At 39.6% G+C, this 18,068-nt stretch overlaps 1 protein-coding gene across 1 annotated transcript; it reads right to left on the minus strand.

Annotated features, from left to right (window-relative positions):
* Positions 1–12,537: 12,537 nt before the first annotated feature.
* On the minus strand, positions 12,538–17,795 carry alas1 (aminolevulinate, delta-, synthase 1). The gene is made up of 10 exons (XM_075461402.1): positions 17,643–17,795; positions 16,191–16,584; positions 15,771–15,911; positions 15,290–15,509; positions 14,647–14,831; positions 14,374–14,553; positions 14,077–14,241; positions 13,289–13,557; positions 12,984–13,146; positions 12,538–12,857 (listed from the first exon to the last, which is right to left on the minus strand). The coding sequence occupies exons 2-10, from the start codon at positions 16,564–16,566 to the stop codon at positions 12,697–12,699; spliced, it is 1,860 nt and encodes a 619-aa protein (XP_075317517.1). The 5' UTR covers positions 16,567–16,584; positions 17,643–17,795; the 3' UTR covers positions 12,538–12,696.
* Between the last annotated feature and the right edge of the window lie 273 nt (positions 17,796–18,068).

Raw genomic sequence — 18,068 nt, forward strand, 5'->3', positions numbered from 1 at the left:
TAAAATTAAGTGTACAAACATATGTAAGGACAAAAGTGAACTCTTTTTCCTGACATGAATAAATCCAGATGGTTAGAAGTGAAGCTTTTCATTTCGAGCCGCGTGAAAGTGTAGTGACCTTCAGTTGCCACCAGATGTCAGAAGCGGTGCACTGAGGTTTTGTAATAAATTGAAAGAATGCTTACAACGTTGTTTGCTCTAACTATGATCTATGAATATTGCCTTAACTCTAAACAGGCGTGATTTTTTTGTCCTGGAAAATATGGTATGGATTTTGGTAGACAAATGCATTTTTACTGTAGGACTACTTAACATAAAGTAGTTGCATTTTGCTTGAATATTTCCATTTTGTGCAACTACACTTTATTACACACATTTTCACAAGGTAACGTGCGAGTTATTTTAAAAATCCAGTAATATATCTGCATTTTTCTTTCACCTTTTGTGAAATGAGTGCTAGTAACACTTGCTGCAGTAACACTTCTTATTAAATACTATCTTAAGTGCTAACAAATGCCTTTATACGCTTTGTTCACTTTGGTTAGAATAGATACCAGAAGATGCTGAAGCAGAATTAAGCCCCAAAAAGCCTTCACCACAGCAGACATTTTGGCTTGTTAAGATAAAAAAGAAAACCACAGCGGTTAAATTGGTGCCTGTGAAGAGTCCTTGTAAAATGATATGTTATTGCTTACACGTGTGCTTTTTTATTTGGGTGTGTAACATTTAAGTATGTAAACCAAATGAATAAGGTCCTAACAACACATTCTGACCTTTGGATGAAGTGTTAAAGCTTGACAACACCCTCAAAGCCTTTCATCCTATCACTTGATACTTACCGGTGCATCCTCACTCATTTCAGTACGCACAAAAGAATGCAAACCCTTCAAGCCCATAGAGTTTGCAGGGTCTGCTTTGCGGCGTTGCCTGCTCTGAGTGTCACACATGCAGTGAGTTGTTGCCATAGTAAAGACAGAGGTTACATGACTGAATATAGGTCACCTGAAGTCACCTGAATATAGATCTCCAGAGGATTAAGACGTTTTGTAACATATTGTTCACCTTCATTCACGGATAGAAATGAAATCATTCAAATCAACAGATGGCTACAAAGATTTTACCTAAGGGGAAATTCAAGCGTCTAAGTTTGACATTTCAAAGATAAGTCATTCACGTAATATCAATCTTTGTTGACCTTTTCCGCACAAAGCCTTACTTTACCTAAATCCCCTTGTGGGATGATTCAGGTAGGAATGACTAGAATTACTGTTAGAATTCACCTCTCCATACTCCATATTTGTATGGGATTACAAGCTGTAATTAGGTGTTTTTAAAAATATTTACATTATATGGCATCATGTGTCTGTTTTTAGAATGTAATCACAAAAACAAGCAGCACACTCATGTTCCATGTCACTTAATGTTAAAATAAAGGGAGTAAGTTTATCATTTGCTTGGATTGTTCATGTCATGTCATGTAAAAGATTGAATGTATTTTCAAAACTTGCTTAACTTGTTCAGATGTGACTCATTTTTTAAGCTTGATCATCACCATTTCTTACAACTTACCATGTTCACTTCTTTTTTCTTAACCCCTCACAAACTGTATTATATATGAGTAAAGGATCATTTTATGTATTTTCCACACATATATTTCCTAATATACTGTTAAGAGGATTGGAAGAGGTTTTATGTCATCTTCTTGTTTATCTCAAGGAAATGAAACCTATATATGCCACTGCCAGACTCATACACTGCATTTCTAATTACAGTAAAGTGGACATACTCAAGCTAATCTGCTTGAGGCAGTGTTTCTCAACAAAGGTGAAACCCACTGAGAGGGAAGTTGGCAGAGAATGACCTGGAATCCTTCCTTATTTAGTAGTTGTAAAAGGACGTCAGTCTTGAGTCCTTCACACATGCACACGCAATAACACTTGCAGAGCTAAATCTTTCCCATGGGACAAACAGCTTATGAGCAGCGCTCCAAGGTCACGTGGCAGGAAAGTAAATATTGCATATCTATCAAGGAAAGAGGACAGAGTTCACTGAAAATAATCTGGGCTTTGTCCATGGACACATTTTCCTTTTCAGTAAAGGATGTTTTTGCAGTTTTTATCTGCTGGAGTTCTTGACTCATTTATAACTACTACTTAAAGTTGGCATTTTACGGGATCTTATGCAGCTAACAATTGTTTCCGTCACGCTCCTTTTGTCAACCAAGCTGTAAAAAAACAAAACAACAACAACTGGTGTTTGGTTAATATTCATTCATTGATTTTGGTAAATTAATCAACATTTTTTAACATTATTAACATATTAGTGTGGGTCCCAATTTACTCGATTTCTATATTTTCTGATGCAGTGGCTCAGGTTTGCCCATCTTTGACCAAGCTGGTTTGGCCCCATCTGTGCTTCCCATCCTGAAACCATATGCTGATTACCTGTTGGTGTCCAATCTCAGACCCATAACATTAACTCATATGAGATTGATTGTGTTTACCCATGTTTGAACCAATTATTAATCCAAATTGTGTTGCCCATTTTGACCCCATGGGAAAAATTTGGGAAAAATTTCAAATTGATACTGATGGGGCAACTAGTACACCAGTATTTATCTATCATCTACCTCTCTGTAAAGCAAGTACCATATTCCCAAATCAGGCTGTAGTTTTTATCAAAGGCTATATGCATCCAAGTCTGTTATCTAAATATTTAAAGGCCCTGTTACCATTTTTAAATAATAAAATGGTGCACCAGTGAAAGTTTTTTGTTTTTTCTTAATTCGGGTGGCTTAAATGTAATAAAATATATTCAAATATGTCAATATGCATCAACAATAATGAAAATAAGACTGAGGAATTGTAGATTTGTTTGTAAAAGTGGATGAAATGATTAGTTTTGTGCTTGGTGTTGTCAGGATCAGGGTTTTTGGTTATATGTTTGTACTTAGTTATTGGTATTTTTTTTCTGTGCTCTTGGTGTTTTCTTTATTTAGAATCAGTCTTTGTTTCATTTTGGTTCTGATCTCCTGGTATTTAGTTGTTTAATTTAACCTTGTGTATTCTTTGTTTAATTTTCAAGTTAGTGTGCTCTCCCTCGCCCCCTGTGTTCTGCCATCTCTCTCTCTCTCCTCAGTCTGTCTCCTGCCCTCTGCTCTCATTCACTCTCACCTGCAACCTGTTACTAATTAGCCACCAGTTCCTGCTCCAGTCGTCACCTCCCCAGTATATATGTCTGTCTTGTTCCACCACTCCTCGCTGGATCCTTGTCTATACCTTGGTCTTGTCTCGTTCCCAGATCTGAAATCCTAGTCTGCATTCCTCGCCTTTATGTTCTGAGAACATAAAGGCGAGAACATTGTTCTCTCTCCTATCCCTGGTCCCTGGTTTTTCCTCGTCAGTCCTTCCGCGATTATATAAGTCTGTTTTGTTATTTTCTTAGTTTCATGTTCAGTTTAGTTTTTCTTTACTCCAGCTTTGCTGCACCTTTTGTTTATCTTTTTAAAGGAATCCCTTAACGTCACTTTTTGCCTCCCGTCCGTGTCTGCACCTAGGTCCTCCCATAACACACCATGAAATGTGTGGCATGTAGATATCTACTGGTGACCCCATGTTCGTGGAAGTGAAGTGGTCTTAACCATCTCTAAATAGGGGAGGTCTGTGGCGTAGTGGGTACAGCAGACACCCCATATACACAGGCTCTAGTCCTCGCTGCAGCTGGCCCTGGTTCAAATCCCGCATTGGACGGCCCTTTGCTGCGTGTTATTCCCCCTCTCTCTGCCCCCTGCTTCCTGTCTCTCTCCACTGTCCTATACAATAAAGGCATAAAAAGCCCCAAAATATATTTAAAAAAAAAAAAAGCTTCACAAAATGTTTTCTTTTCACCTGCTTCAAAAAGTAGAAACTTTTCTAAGCAGATGATCCATCATATTTGACAGGTCTATTTTACAGTAGCTCACAATAGATTTTCAGACAATGCCTTGGTTGCGTGAGAGAAACAATCCAAAGCATCTCTCTGTCTTGGCTTTCTAAAGGCACACCTTATTCATCAACTCCATTAAGAGCCTTAAGGCGGAAGTTTTCGTCATTGTTCCACAGTTTTAAGGCTTAACGACCACAGTCACTACAATGCTAGACAAGAGTGATGGTTTATTTTTAGAGATACCATCGAAAAAAGATATGCCTCTCAAAAAGGAGGAAATGTGTAGACTAGTAAATCCACTGATCTGGTCATAACTGCGTGCACAATCTTCAGCTTGCCATTGTTTTCCATCACAACAGAACATGTTTAGGCTGTGCACCACAACAGAGAAATGAACTTTATTGGACAGACTATCTTTAAAAGTAGTCAGGGACACAGTCTTTTTTTATCTAAATCGTAACTTCAAATTGTTTTTTGTTTGAATGGTGGTTGTACAGTAAACAATGCATTAATATTAGATGTAAACTGTAAGATACATAAACTTAAAATGAAAAAAACTCAATATGGTTTGGCCTGAAAACATCAAGGATGACATGAAATGACACTAAGCTGCGATGTAAAATATTCCTGATAATGTCACTATGCTATAACGACCGCCATTTGTTCAGGGTTTATTTTCAGCAGGCTGGAGCAGTCTCATTATTGACATTTGCACTTGCTGTGTCCTTTGCATTCCTGAGTGCACTCACTTGCACTGTTATGTAACATCAGATTTCGTGCAAGACTGAAGTGAAATCTGGTCAGGTTTACTTCAACAGCTCTCTATATTTAGAGTCAATGCAAACCAAATTCAATGTCTGATCCCCTCCTGTATATACCATACGTCACAGATAGCCTTGGAGTTCACAGTTAAAAGTCTATTTCACATGACACACTGTGAATCTGCGGGGAGAACCCATGATGAGAGAGTCATGTCCACATTTCACAACTGAGAAAAACTCTTTTTACAGAGACACAACCACACCCAACAACCATACAAACTAATCCTTTTTCCTTTGAAATTTTCATGATAAATATAGAGTTTCAAAGTTAACTAATTATTGACACATATTTTGGCCTGACATATCAGTTTCTAACAACTGGAGGTCGGCTGCACAGTGGTGTGGTGGTTAGCACAGTTACATTGAAGCAAGAGGGTTTCTGATTCATAACTCAGCTGGGGCCTTTCTGTGTGGGTTTACGTGGGTTCTCTCCAGGTACTCTGGTTCCTCACACCATCCAAAAACATGAATGTCAGGTTACTAAGTGACTTTAATTTGTCCGTAGGTAGGACCTTGAATTAAATTAAGTGGGCATAAACAATGGATGGATGGACAACTGGATGTGGTTCCTCGAGTGAAGACAGAGCCTTCAGTTATTAGGTTGCTGTCCAGTGGAAGCAGCTTCCAGTTTGGGTTCATGAAGCAGACACCCTCTCAACTTTTTAGTTTAGGCTTCAATCTTTGCTTTTTGAGAACATTTAGTTAGCGCTGGCTTAGGTGACCATGAACCATCCATTAGTTATACTATGGACCTGCTATAGTACATCCCAACACGCACTTCTCTACTTTATTTTTTTTTTGTAGTTTTTGTATATTTATGCCACTATTGTGTCATGACAATCCTTTTGTTAGTTTGTGCTTTTTAAGTCACTGTTGCTTTCTACTGGTAAATCTGGTTCTATGTGTCTGGTATGTGGACAAGGGCCCAACAAACATGCCCAGTTTTTATTGTTTGTTGTTTCTTCCTTAACTTCGTTCTTCTTTCTTTTGCTGTCCCCTCTCTCTAGTCGAGGCAGATGGCTGCTCTTTCTGACTCTGACAGAATCCCACTTTCTTTTTTCCTCCTGTACACTCTCACCAAGTGTTTGCCAAAGAGAAATAATTGAATTTAGTTTTATTTATGATGTTCTCAAAAGACTTTTGCTATGGATAGGTGCTGCATACATACAACTGTATTGAACTGCTGTTGCTCTTTTAATTACAGTTACAGGAAGAACATATTCACGTCTTTGTGAAGACTTCTGTGAAGGAATTGAGGAAGTGGACTTGCTGAATGCCTGGCATGCTTTCTTTTTTGTGTGTGAATATCTTTGCACGAGGTGAGCAGTTACTACTGCTAACACAGATAAGGCATTCAGTAAATTATTCACAATGGCTTTAATCAGTAAAGTAATATAAAGACAGCCATAAATTGATATTTTCCGGTTGTTTTGTCCTGTGCACGAGAGTTAAGGTTCAGTTCCTTTTTATTATTTCCCTGACAGCCTTTTACCTGCATGATAAAGAAACTTCTAGAAAGTTCACACAGCGATAGAAATGAAGTCAAGCCATGATGCCTTCTCACCCACTCTGTTATCAGAGGAGTCATGGAGTACAGTTTATCTGACCTTCCACACACTGTGTACTGTGACAGCTCCTGAAAACACTTCATTCAATGTAAAATTAAATAATGCATGCGTGATCATACTTTCCTGTTTTAATGGTTATAGTAGTGTGCAAGATGTGTTTGATGGAAGACCTCTTTATCAGCAGGTCTACAATCATGAGGGAAGGGTTTTGTGATGGTTGGCCCACAGGGAGGAAAAGGCAATGACTGAGGTCATCCAAAAGTGGCTGTAATCAGTTCATCAGCCTTCGGTGTCACGCACGCACATACAGAATGTGCTGTGAAAAAGACAGTGCTGTCCTTTGAAGAACACAAAAACACACAGCAAAATATGCTTGTACTTTAAAATCTATATGTAAAAGATTAAAGCAGGCGTTCAACTTCAGATTTGGATCCAGTTTACTTACTAAAACAGATTGACGTGGAAATTAAGAGGGGAAGTCTGATAAGGAAAATTCTACACTAAATGCTGGCAAATTACCGACAACCTCTGTAGAGGAAGGAGTGACCTTTATTGATGATATGTTGTTACGCATCCTTGTTCCTTGTCTGGTTTCAGGGAGATGACGATAAGCTCTGAGTCAAGTTTTAGGCAGTGAAGGTAATTTTTAACAGACTTTAACATTATGTATGTTCTAATTACCAGTAAAAGCTTATATGATTTTTCTTAAGATTATTTAGGAGGGGTTCATTCACCAAGGGTCAGTTTCGAGTGACCAATTGACCTTACCTGCATGTATTTGGGTGGGTAAGAATTTGGCTTCAAAGTATCACAGCCACCAACTAACAACTTCCACTGGTCATCAAAATGAGCTTATTCCCCAGAATGGAGAACTAAGGATTTTAGGGAGATGACGATAAACTCTGAGTCAAGTTTTAGGCAGTGAAGGTTGAACCAAGCAACCCATGTGGAAAAAAATAATGAAGGCATGATCACACCTTCCTGTGATAACATTTTCCAAGTAAACCTCTCCCATGCCTCCAAAATAACAACAAAGGCCAAACACAGTAATTTTCAGCAGACTTTAACAGTACATTCTAATTACCAGATATGGTTTTCTTAAGATTATTTTAGGAGGGATTCATTCTCTTAGTTTAGAGTCACCAATTGACAGAACAAACTTTTGACGTCTGAATAAATTGGAAAACCACTGTCTGATATGAGCAAAAATGATTTCTGAGTCATAGCTTTAAAACATTGGAATTTGGCTTTGAAGCATCACAGCCAACAACTAACAAACCTCACTGGTCATCAAAATTAGCTTTTTCCCCACAATGAAGAAGTAAGGTTTTTAGAATATGAATTAAATTTGCCTTTGATGGACTGGTGACCTGTCCAGGGTGTAACCCGCCTCTCGCCCAATGACCGCTGGGATAGGCTCCAGCCCCCCCATGACTCGACAGTTTGATTAAATTTGCATTAGTGGGTTTTTTTGTGTGTTTCAATTGCCATTTATACATTTTAATGTATTTCACAAATTGTCAAATATAACCAAATACATATGTAGACGCATGGCCTCCGCACATCAAAGAGTGTCTGAAACAGATAAACAGTCACATGGCAGCTTTTCTGGAAGCTCCAAGGACCTACAGTTATCTGAACCCTAAAGGCAGATTGTGAGGTCAAGGACAACGAAGACATGAGACTGGACTAAACAGCCATTTCTAATCAACCAGTTATTCACACCACATCTCACAGCAGTTTGGTATTATGACAGCAGCATCAGATTGTTTAACAAGATTTTACTTGGTTGCACATTTTACTTGAGCTAGACATTTCTTCTCCCTGCCTCTCCGTGCAGCACACAATCCGACATGCTTCCAGCAGAACAACACCCCCGTTTCTTTTTATTCTTTGAAGCCTTGAGAACACAGGGGATGAAATGATCTCATGTTACATTTCAAAGAAAGCTACCAATAAGGGACGTATTGTTTGCAAAACGCAGGTGCAGAAATGATCGTTCCCCAAAAGCTCAGCGGAATGTTTAAAACTATGAAACCAGCCTCATATTGTGCCAGCCACAGAGACACACGATGACATGGATATTGACAGAAATTTAATACAAGAACAGCAGCTAAGAGCTTTCCCCCTCAGCTTTACCGGCTGTGTTCAGGTAATACCCTGAAGGTAGGCCTATATGCCATGATTAAAGCTTAGATTATTTCAAAGTGCAAGACCGCTCAAATCCAACTGTCTAACCAATGCCATAGCAAAAATGGTAACAGCAGTAAAAGTTTTTCACTTGATGACTTAATGCACAGCATTCCTTTTCTAGTCATACATAGCGTCCGTGTGTCCCTATAAAATTGCTACATGCTGAACACTATAATCATCATTTAGTCCACCAAAGAAAGTACTTCAAGCTCATAGTCTTTTTGAGAAGTCAAAGGGAGGGAATGCCACACAAAACAAATCACAGCACAAGCTGGCATCCATCTGCAAAAACAGCCTCACTACAGGCACAGATGACAACCGTTGGGGGAAATACACATGTCACTGCTTTCCGGGAGTCACAAAAGTTCATTTTTTTCAAGTTTCAAACAAGAAACACAAAACATTAACTACGGAGGTTAAAAAGATTTCTGCTGTAACCTGTTTTTGTTTTCCCCGGTTCTCCAGTGTTTTCAGCACCTTTTTGTGCACATAAAAAAATCTATTCATTTTGCACATATTCTCTCCCTCAGAAGTCCTGGTTTGCCTGAGCCTTTTCTTCCACTTCACGGTTTACAGTACTGCTTGGAGATGCCCTCGAACTGTGTGCCTCATTTCGGAGACATCTGTCAGTGAACTTACAGATACACCTGCAATATGTACTTATTTGAACATTGTGTCCGATTAGATGGAGTAAATATGTCTCCAGTTTAACAGGTCAAGATTTTCACTTATTGAAGAGCTATTCACTACATTTGACCACTTCTGTCTCACTTGCTATATGAGAAATGTTATGGGGTTACTGGACGTGTATTCACGTAAACCTCCTTTTAAGGCCCCCTAAAAACGAAATTATGAACCTTGAAGTGAAAATAATTGGCTCGTTAATGTAGTGATGATGATATTTCAGCAGAGACAAACACATGTGCATTGGGTTTGAGTACCTGGTGCAGAATTACTAGTTTCCTTCGGAATGAATTTCAGAAAATGAGAACAGACTTGATTTAGCCTGGTAACAGGTCCAACTGTTTATGTTACCGTGACACAAATGTCCTTCCAAGCACATATGTTTGTTACCAAATGGTTTCTAAAGCGTAATTCAGCATGTTGCCAAGCTGATAAGCCCGGCCATTCAATGCGAGAACTATTTGAATCTTCTAACAAGCATCCAGTGTGGCCTCGCTGTTTCATCGTTCCTTGCTTTTGTCTGAACCATGAGAGTTTGGCAGCCATGCAGGAATGAGTAGCCGTGGAAATGCAGCCTGTGAGGTCAGATCCCACACGAGGCAACCAAATGCCTCTCTCTCCAATGACTCACAGATGACTTTCCCACAAAAGAACAAAGCACTGGCGACATCATTTCTTATAAGAGCTAGAAATGTTTCTCACTTCCTTATTTCTTCCATTTCAATGAGGCGCTGAGCCACAAGGAACGGAACAGTGATGCAAATGAGTTAAAGCTTAGTTAAACACATAAACTGATGAAAAGACTGCAACCTGGATTGAGGAACTGAGCAAAATGCAGCCTGCTGAAACACCAAAACTGAAAATATTAATGTGCTCTGGTAAAGATTTTTTAAGTTGAAAAATTATTCAGCTAACCTATATATATACAGTGTATCGCTGGCCTCTCTAATACATTTTTCACTATACCATGCAACGTTTACCTTAAGAGCATATGACAACTTACACCACTGACTTTTCCACTTGACACTGATACACATGGGTTTATTTTTATGTGTATGTGTTTGTAAGGGAGGGGGATAAGTCACAAGCTCTGTTTCTAAAAATAGAAATGGAGTCAATTAGTTGAAAGATACTATGTTAAATTTGGCGTAGCTCTATCCTCAGCCCATCACTTCAGTAGAATCTACTTTACTGCATGACTGAGGGTAAACGAGTGACCCAAATCCACTTTGTTGTGATCGTAGTTTTTTTTTTTTTTTTTGGTCTACAGTAAATGGAAAGTTTCGCCATTTTAAGCACTACTTGGTATGGAACAAAGCTGTCTATACATGACAACCTGTTGATCTGCTGCCTAATTTTTTCTTTACAGGATAGCTTTAATTTACAACCAAATAAACAGGTCAGTTGTGAGTCTAAAATATGTAAAACTATGTCATATGCTGAGATGATTTTAATGCAATCTGCAATATTAGACATTCCCTACTTCATTGAAATGTGTGCGCCATGTGAGATTTATTTGAATTTGCAAGTTATTTAGATCATCCCTATAGATACGACTGTCCACTTAGTAAATCCTAATGTTCTCCAACTTCACTGTATCAGACATATCAGACAAAATTGCCCAAGTTATCGCTCAGACACAAAACTGCAGAACGTTTTGTTTATTCATTATTTTTTTAATGCCATTTTGCTTTTCTTCCTATAACGTCCTCCTTCTTGTCTCGCCTCACCAAACTCTCCTTTTATTTTAGTAGCTTATTTCAACCTTATATGTCTTCACTTGTATTTTGATGAGAAAGATTTTGAATCTTAAGCGCCACACGCTCCCAAAGTTAAGCTGCGCAACATATTTTTCAGTATTTTTTTCGAGATGCATATTCTTAACTCTGCTGCTGAAGGATCTTTTAATTATCTGTCATTAAGATATTGAAAAAAAAAAATACGAGTTTCGAAATAATTCTTAGATATTTTCACTTCACTTTTTATTTTCTCACGACCACATACGTGGTATGGAGCACAAACACATATCAAACAACATTAACAAGCAAACGCAGCAAGCAGCGGGGCTGTAGGCTACATACTCATGTCATACGTTTATGTAAATGATGAGCTGTTGAAAAATGATCATTTTTGTGCATATATTTTTTTATGTTTCTGTGAGTCTGTCACAGCAGCTCTTGCTTGCAGTCTGCTGAAGAAGTGGAAGTATTTACACAAAGCAGTGGCAACATCATTTCTTAATAAGAGCTAGAAATGTTTCTCACTTCCAGTTTCAGAACAGTTCCGTGTTATATGAGGCAACGGTGGCATTTACAACACCTGACACGTTGGGAAACTGTCAGTGATCTCTCTGTGCAAGGCTACATGACAAAAAACTGTAAAACTGTTATTTTTAGGCTTGATCATTTTAAGTACATGATAAATTATGACAAAGCAATCAACCGATGTATATTTTAGTCCTATCTTCATGCTTGACGGTACGACTGGTTTCATGTCAGTCACCCAAAATTGCCTGTGGCAGGTGTTATAGTTGGAGGCTTGTGGGGATCTCCAGGAATGGTTATGTGTATCCTCACCATCGTGACCTTTAGTTTATGAATCTGCGTCTGATAGGTGGAACTTGTGTCATCTCCACCTGAATTTAAAGAGAATAGGTCAGTAGGTCCACTTATAGTGTAAGATTTCACTGGGTCTTTGGGAAAAAGACGTATGGCCTAGTTTTGGGCCATCTCATTCAAACAACTGATCTGATGCATGATACACACACCTCATGAGTTAACTTCACAGCCCATTGTATTGCCACCTTAAGAGAGTGTACAGAGAGGCGCAATTCTTGTTAATTCATTCTATATGACTTTGTTTGCTCTGGTGTCAAAACTAAAAAGGAAAATAATTGTTTGACCATATCCCGCTTTCATCACAAGCACACTAGTCAGAGACAAAGATTCAACCATTTCATGTGCTGAGCCAGACTAATTTTCATGATCCATTTTGCGCCCTTATGAAAGGATTCAGTTCTACTCAATGCATGTGACTGAAAATCACCTTTTCAACCTTCAGTGAAATAGTAAAATATTGTGTTGTTAGAACTAGTTCTCCAAGTGACTACACTTGGCTCAGTTTAATCAGCGACCCTCTTTGGAAATTGTGCCAGTACAATCTCAAGATGCTTGCATTATCTTTCTTTAAACCTTTTCTTATGAGCTTTTGCTGTAACAGCGTTACACACACAAAAAAAATAAATCGTAAGTCAATAGTTTTGTAGGAATGCAAGCACACGTTCCTTGTTGCAGCTCTTTGATCACGTCCAGTATCTTTCAAGTGTATAAAGCAGAGACACGGATTGCTTTCTTTCTCATATTTTATTTGAAGCTTATAGAACATCTGAACATAGAATATTTTAAATAATACAAATACTATTACTTATCGAAGACTATTAATACATTCTACGACAGTGACAGAGGAATGAGTATATGTTCGCCTTGAGCCAGCAGTGGTGAGTAGTGTTATGCGCAGGCCGAGATAGGGTGGCTGAGGCCGCTAAAGTAAGACTTCTCCCGGTCGCTCATAACCTCGAAGTGCAGCGGCTGCTGGCAGAACGTGCACTCCGCTGATGAGTGGGGCTTCAGCTCCAGACCCACCTCCTTCCATGTGTGCACCAGCCTCTCTAAAGATGGAGGGGAAATAGTAGAAGTCAGTTCAATTTAAGAGAGAAAGCTACTGTCAGTTACAGTTTACAGGAGTTAAGGAGCTTTAACTGCAACATGAGATTATGGTTACTTAATTATCTTACCAACAAAGTATTTCATCATCTCAGGGGTGTGGTGAGGGGTTGGAGCAATGCGCAGAAGCTCCTCCCCTCTAGCAACAGTGGGATAGTTGATCGCCTGCACGTAGATGCTGTGGCGATTCATCATGATGTCAGAAACCTCTGTGTTTTTCTCAGCGTCCGACACCTAAAACAATCGAGACACGTATGATTATTAGGGTGGACCCGTAAAAGGTTGTCTTTTGTACGGCTGAGTTATAATCCGGATGTGTGGCCTATCAGTGTTTCAAATTTGATGAGATCAGGCCATGAATTAAATCAAAGATTACCCGGACAGGGATGATGTGGCTGGGGCAGTGCACGACAGGCAGCCCCGAGTCCATCAGCATCTGCCTGAGCAGCTTGACGTTGCGCTGGTGTTTACGTCTCAGTGTGCGGCCTTCTTCCCCTTTAAGAATCTGGATAGACTGCGTGGCTCCAGACAACAGCATTGGTGGCAGAGAGGTGGTGAAGATGAAACCGGCAGCGTAGGAGCGCACTGTATCCACCAAAGCAGAGGTACTGGCGATGTAGCCGCCCACACAGCCAAAAGCCTTCCCTGGAAAAGAAAACGACATGAGTGGCCATTTAGAGACTCTTATTCAGACAGGGACAATCTTTAAGAAATAAAAAAAACTACACAAAACTCTCACACCACACTCAACTAAAAGTGTTTCTGAATAGGCTGCTGGACAAGAACTGTAGAGCTGTTGGGCAGGAAATAATCATTCCCTCAGCTTGACAGTGACAAGGTAATTCAATAAGAGCGCAGTGAGAGCCCACAGTTTCCTAGCAACAACAGAGCTGCTCCAGCTTCTTTCAACCCCCTGGGATATTGGGTGACACAGCTGAAGCTTAATCCTCAGTGTAAGACAAACACAAAGAGCTTGTGGATTCACACTAACTAGGAATAATTCTTTTGATGCCTTAAGTTAATGAATAAATAACAAAATAAATGAATAAAACTATACCATAAAAGTATACTGACACTTTAGTGTTATAGTATAATGGTCAGCACTATGTGATCATCATTATCACCGGCTTCATAAATGTGCTTTAGTAGAGACTGCATGCTGACCTAGAGTCCCTGAAACGATATCCATTTTGTGCATGACGCCATCCCTGTCTCCGATGCCCCCTCCTCTAGAGCCATACAGGCCCACAGCATGAACCTCGTCCACAAAGGTGATGGCACCAAACTCGTGGGCCAAGTCGCACATCTCCTCCAATGGACACACAGCACCTGTGTTAAGAAAGAGATACGCAGGTCATATTAAAGGCAGCTCTTAAACTAAGTTTTTCTGGTCAGATGGTAACAGGCGCTGGAATACATGCAGCAAGATGGAAGTAAGTAAAAAGTACTACTACAACTGACCATCCATGGAGTGCACGGTCTCAAAGGCCACGATCTTGGGTTTGGTGGGGTCTGCCTTCTGCAGCAGCTCTCGGAGATGAGCTACGTCATTGTGGCGGAAAATAAACTTCTTCGCACCGCTGTTCTTTATGCCCATGATCATCGAGGCATGGTTGCCGGCATCAGAGTAGATCTCGCAGCCTGATATTTTTAAGCAGAGATGACAGGTAAGAATGAGCCAAGTTTGAGACAAAGTTAAACTGCTTGTAAACGTATGGAACTTGGTTTGCTTACCGGGTAGCATCTTGGCGAGGGTGAAAAGGGTGGAGTCGTTGGCGACGAAGCAGGAGGTGAAGAGCAACGCTGCATCCTTCTTGTGGAGGTCAGCAAGCTCTTGTTCCAGTTCAACATGAAATTTACTGGTCCCAGAGATATTCCTGGTTCCCCCTGCTCCCGAACCATGCTTTTGTAAAGTATTCCTACGATCAGAAAACACACAATAAAAAGTTACTCTAAGTTTGTCTGGTTTTCCTTGAGAAACCTTAAGAAAGCCTAAAAATAACAGGAAATTAGAAGAAGAAAAAAACTAACATGACAGTTGCATAATAGGGTGTGAAAACTTTGTTTAAGGAATTTCAGCTGAAAAGCAAACCGATCCGGGCAGGCTCAAACAAGTATATTTTCACTGGAATACGCCAGCTTAACTATTGTTACTGACGCAACGAACTACCCACGCCTGGGTGTCAGGTTGTATCTAACGTTACAAAGTGGCTCTCAACATTACAAGTTTTTTTTTGTGTCTGAACTTAGCTCCCACAGAGCAAACAGAGGAAGCAGAAAGGAAAGAAAAATATTTGCCACATTACATAACATACTTTGACCCGAAAGACTGGATTGAGTTTTGGTTAAGCATTCAAACTACTTTCCCATTACTCACATAATGGACTGGACGACCCGTGGATGTCGACTCATGCCCAGGTAGTCGTTGCTGCACCAAACAGACACCTCCCTCTTCTCCTCTAGAGAGCCTGAAAAGTCGTCAGCCATTGGAAACTCTGTGGCCCGACGGTTCACCGTTTTAAACACACGGTAGGTATGGTCGCTCTTCTTCTCTTCTATCTTCTTCTCAAAAAACTCATCGTATTGGAAGCGGGACACTGTGACAGAAGAGGAGACTTTCTTAACACGTGTCATTATTGCCCCAACATCGCGTTGGATGGAGCAACATTAACGCAATACAAAACCCATTTCATGTTAAGCAAAACAAGAGCTGAACACACCGAAACAAAAAAAGGTAGTGGTAGCCACTAAATTACAAAACAAGTAGGGGACTATTGCACTATTGCTTAACAATTTAGCCTAACAGCTAAATGAATTTGAAATTTAAAAATCCTCAAAAGCCCAGAAATAAAACTTACTTCTGCCAGGCAGGTTGTCCTGCAACAAGTGGGTGACCCTCTTAGGACGCTGCTTAAGGAGAGTCTTTATTAAATTGGTTTGATCCCCCCCTTTAGTGTTACTGGCCAAGGATGGCTGCTTCAGCTGGGCAGATGAAACCTCTGAAAAAGACAAATACAAAATATTATCTCGTCACATAAAAAGAAAATTAGCTAAAACTTGTCTGATTTGTAACTAATAATTTGTAACTAATTTATTAAGACTGTTGCTTGTTTTTAAATTCATTTAAATTATTTTATTTGTTTCTCTTTATATTCTTTTATGTATTTTTAATGCTTCTTCCACTCCCTGCTGCAATGCTTTTATTTTATGTAAAGCACTTTGAATTGTTTTGTACATGAAATGTGCTATACAAATAAATTTGATTTGGATAATATTACCTTTCTGGACAGTGCGTACTTCTTGTACATCCTCCTGGAACTCTGTGGTAACCTGACGGACCACGCCGCTGTTCTTCTGGTTCATCTCAGCAGCCAAAAACGGGCATTTGGAGGCCACCGCCTGGCCTGGAGGTGGCATGGGATGACCAGCCGGCTGCTGGGACTGTTTTCCCTCAGTTGCAGTTGTGTTGTCTGTCCTCTGATGGGAGGATGAAGAGCAGAGAGCCCGAGCCATTGGAGGGGCCATGGGCTTTGCAGCCAGCTCCATCATGATGGGGCATCGCTGAGCGTACGTGACGAGAGACTTTTTGGACTGCTGAAAGAAGGCCTGGGGCACACAAGCCAAGAAGGGGCAACGACGCACTATCACATCCATAGTCAGTGGTAATGATAACTGTAAAAGAAGAGAGGAAATGTAACTGAAACACGTTGCATAAGTCACACTGTTGAAAAAAGGCTGAATAAAAAAAGCACAATTCAGTTAAATGGACCATTCATAATCAATTTTAAACATTTTAAACAAAACGGCCAAGTTTAAATTTCAACAAAGGCTATAAAAACTTTCTGAAAAGGTTACCGAAATGTAAGGACTTTTTGTAAGAGGCTGAAATAGATCTTTGACCTAACAATCCTGCTTTAGAGTTTTTTTGATACCATTATCTTAGTCTCTCATCCCTTTTCAAAAGGAAAATGTTACTTCAGACATAAGTGAAAAGATTGACTGCTGAGCTCATTGAATCAGAAGCCCAGTGATGACGCTGTAATAAACAAAAGGAGCCTCATTGCGTAAAGCTGAGTTTTCCATAGTTTCTTCCTGTGACTGTCTCGGACCACTTGGCGGAAAGAAACCAAGCATACACATTCCAAGAGAGAGCACTGATTACAAAGAGTTTTCCCTTTAAATTTCAAAGGAAATTCTAGAATTAGAAGTTTACTGAAATAAAGTTCATCAATATACCTCCTAAACTCTTTTTAGGTGTCAAATTAGGGTTTTTCCTTGAAAAAAGAGACAAAACAGAATCTCCACTGTAATTCCAATCCCGTCTGAGACTTGATTGAATGCAGGTATAACATCGTTATAAAAATTCCTATACATTATTTTCCCAGAAACACCCGTATCAAACCCTACCCAAGAGCCTCTCACTAATGTTATACAACGCTCATTGCAGTATTTTGTAATGGTAGTGTTAGGTATAAGTTATTTCACACAGAACTTGAAAGCAATTCTATATTAAGAGAGTAATGATTAATTGGTCCCTGATGTTCAAAAAGGCAGATATTAACAAAACAGTTTAACTAAACTATTCTGTAATACAGGGCAAGTCTAAACGACAGCCGGCCTCTCTTGATCCTTGCCGGTTAACCTAGCCGAACGCTAGCCGGAATGCTAATATTAGCTAAAGTGCAACCAGAAAGGATGGTCACGATAAGGGCATTAAATAAAACACCTACCTTTAAAACTTCCCAACAGGTAGCGTAATTCTTCGTAGAGGCAGTGTAGAGGGCAGGGTAACAGAAATAAGTCCGGATAAGATCAGTCGTTTTCAGAGAGTGGAGAGATGCGAGACTACTACGTTATCCTGCACTGAGGACGAACGAAAAGGACGCGGATGTGCCTGTGCTTATAAAAGGGCAGGAAGGTAGACGCCTTCTCGAAGTCTCGCGAGATTTTCACAATGTACGTCAATGCTTTTTCATTATCAAACTGACATTTTGACAACTGTGACAACTCAGAATACTACAATAAGCAGTATCATAAATGAGCTCAGGAAAATCCGCTGGATTAATCAAGGCAAGATATATGTGTGATTCCATATCTAGAGTGCACAACTGATACAGTTTAGTTTATTTTTTTTTTAAATCAACAGGGATAGATTT

This window comes from Odontesthes bonariensis, chromosome 3, assembly GCF_027942865.1.
Source record: "Odontesthes bonariensis isolate fOdoBon6 chromosome 3, fOdoBon6.hap1, whole genome shotgun sequence".
Lineage (NCBI taxonomy): Eukaryota > Metazoa > Chordata > Actinopteri > Atheriniformes > Atherinopsidae > Odontesthes > Odontesthes bonariensis.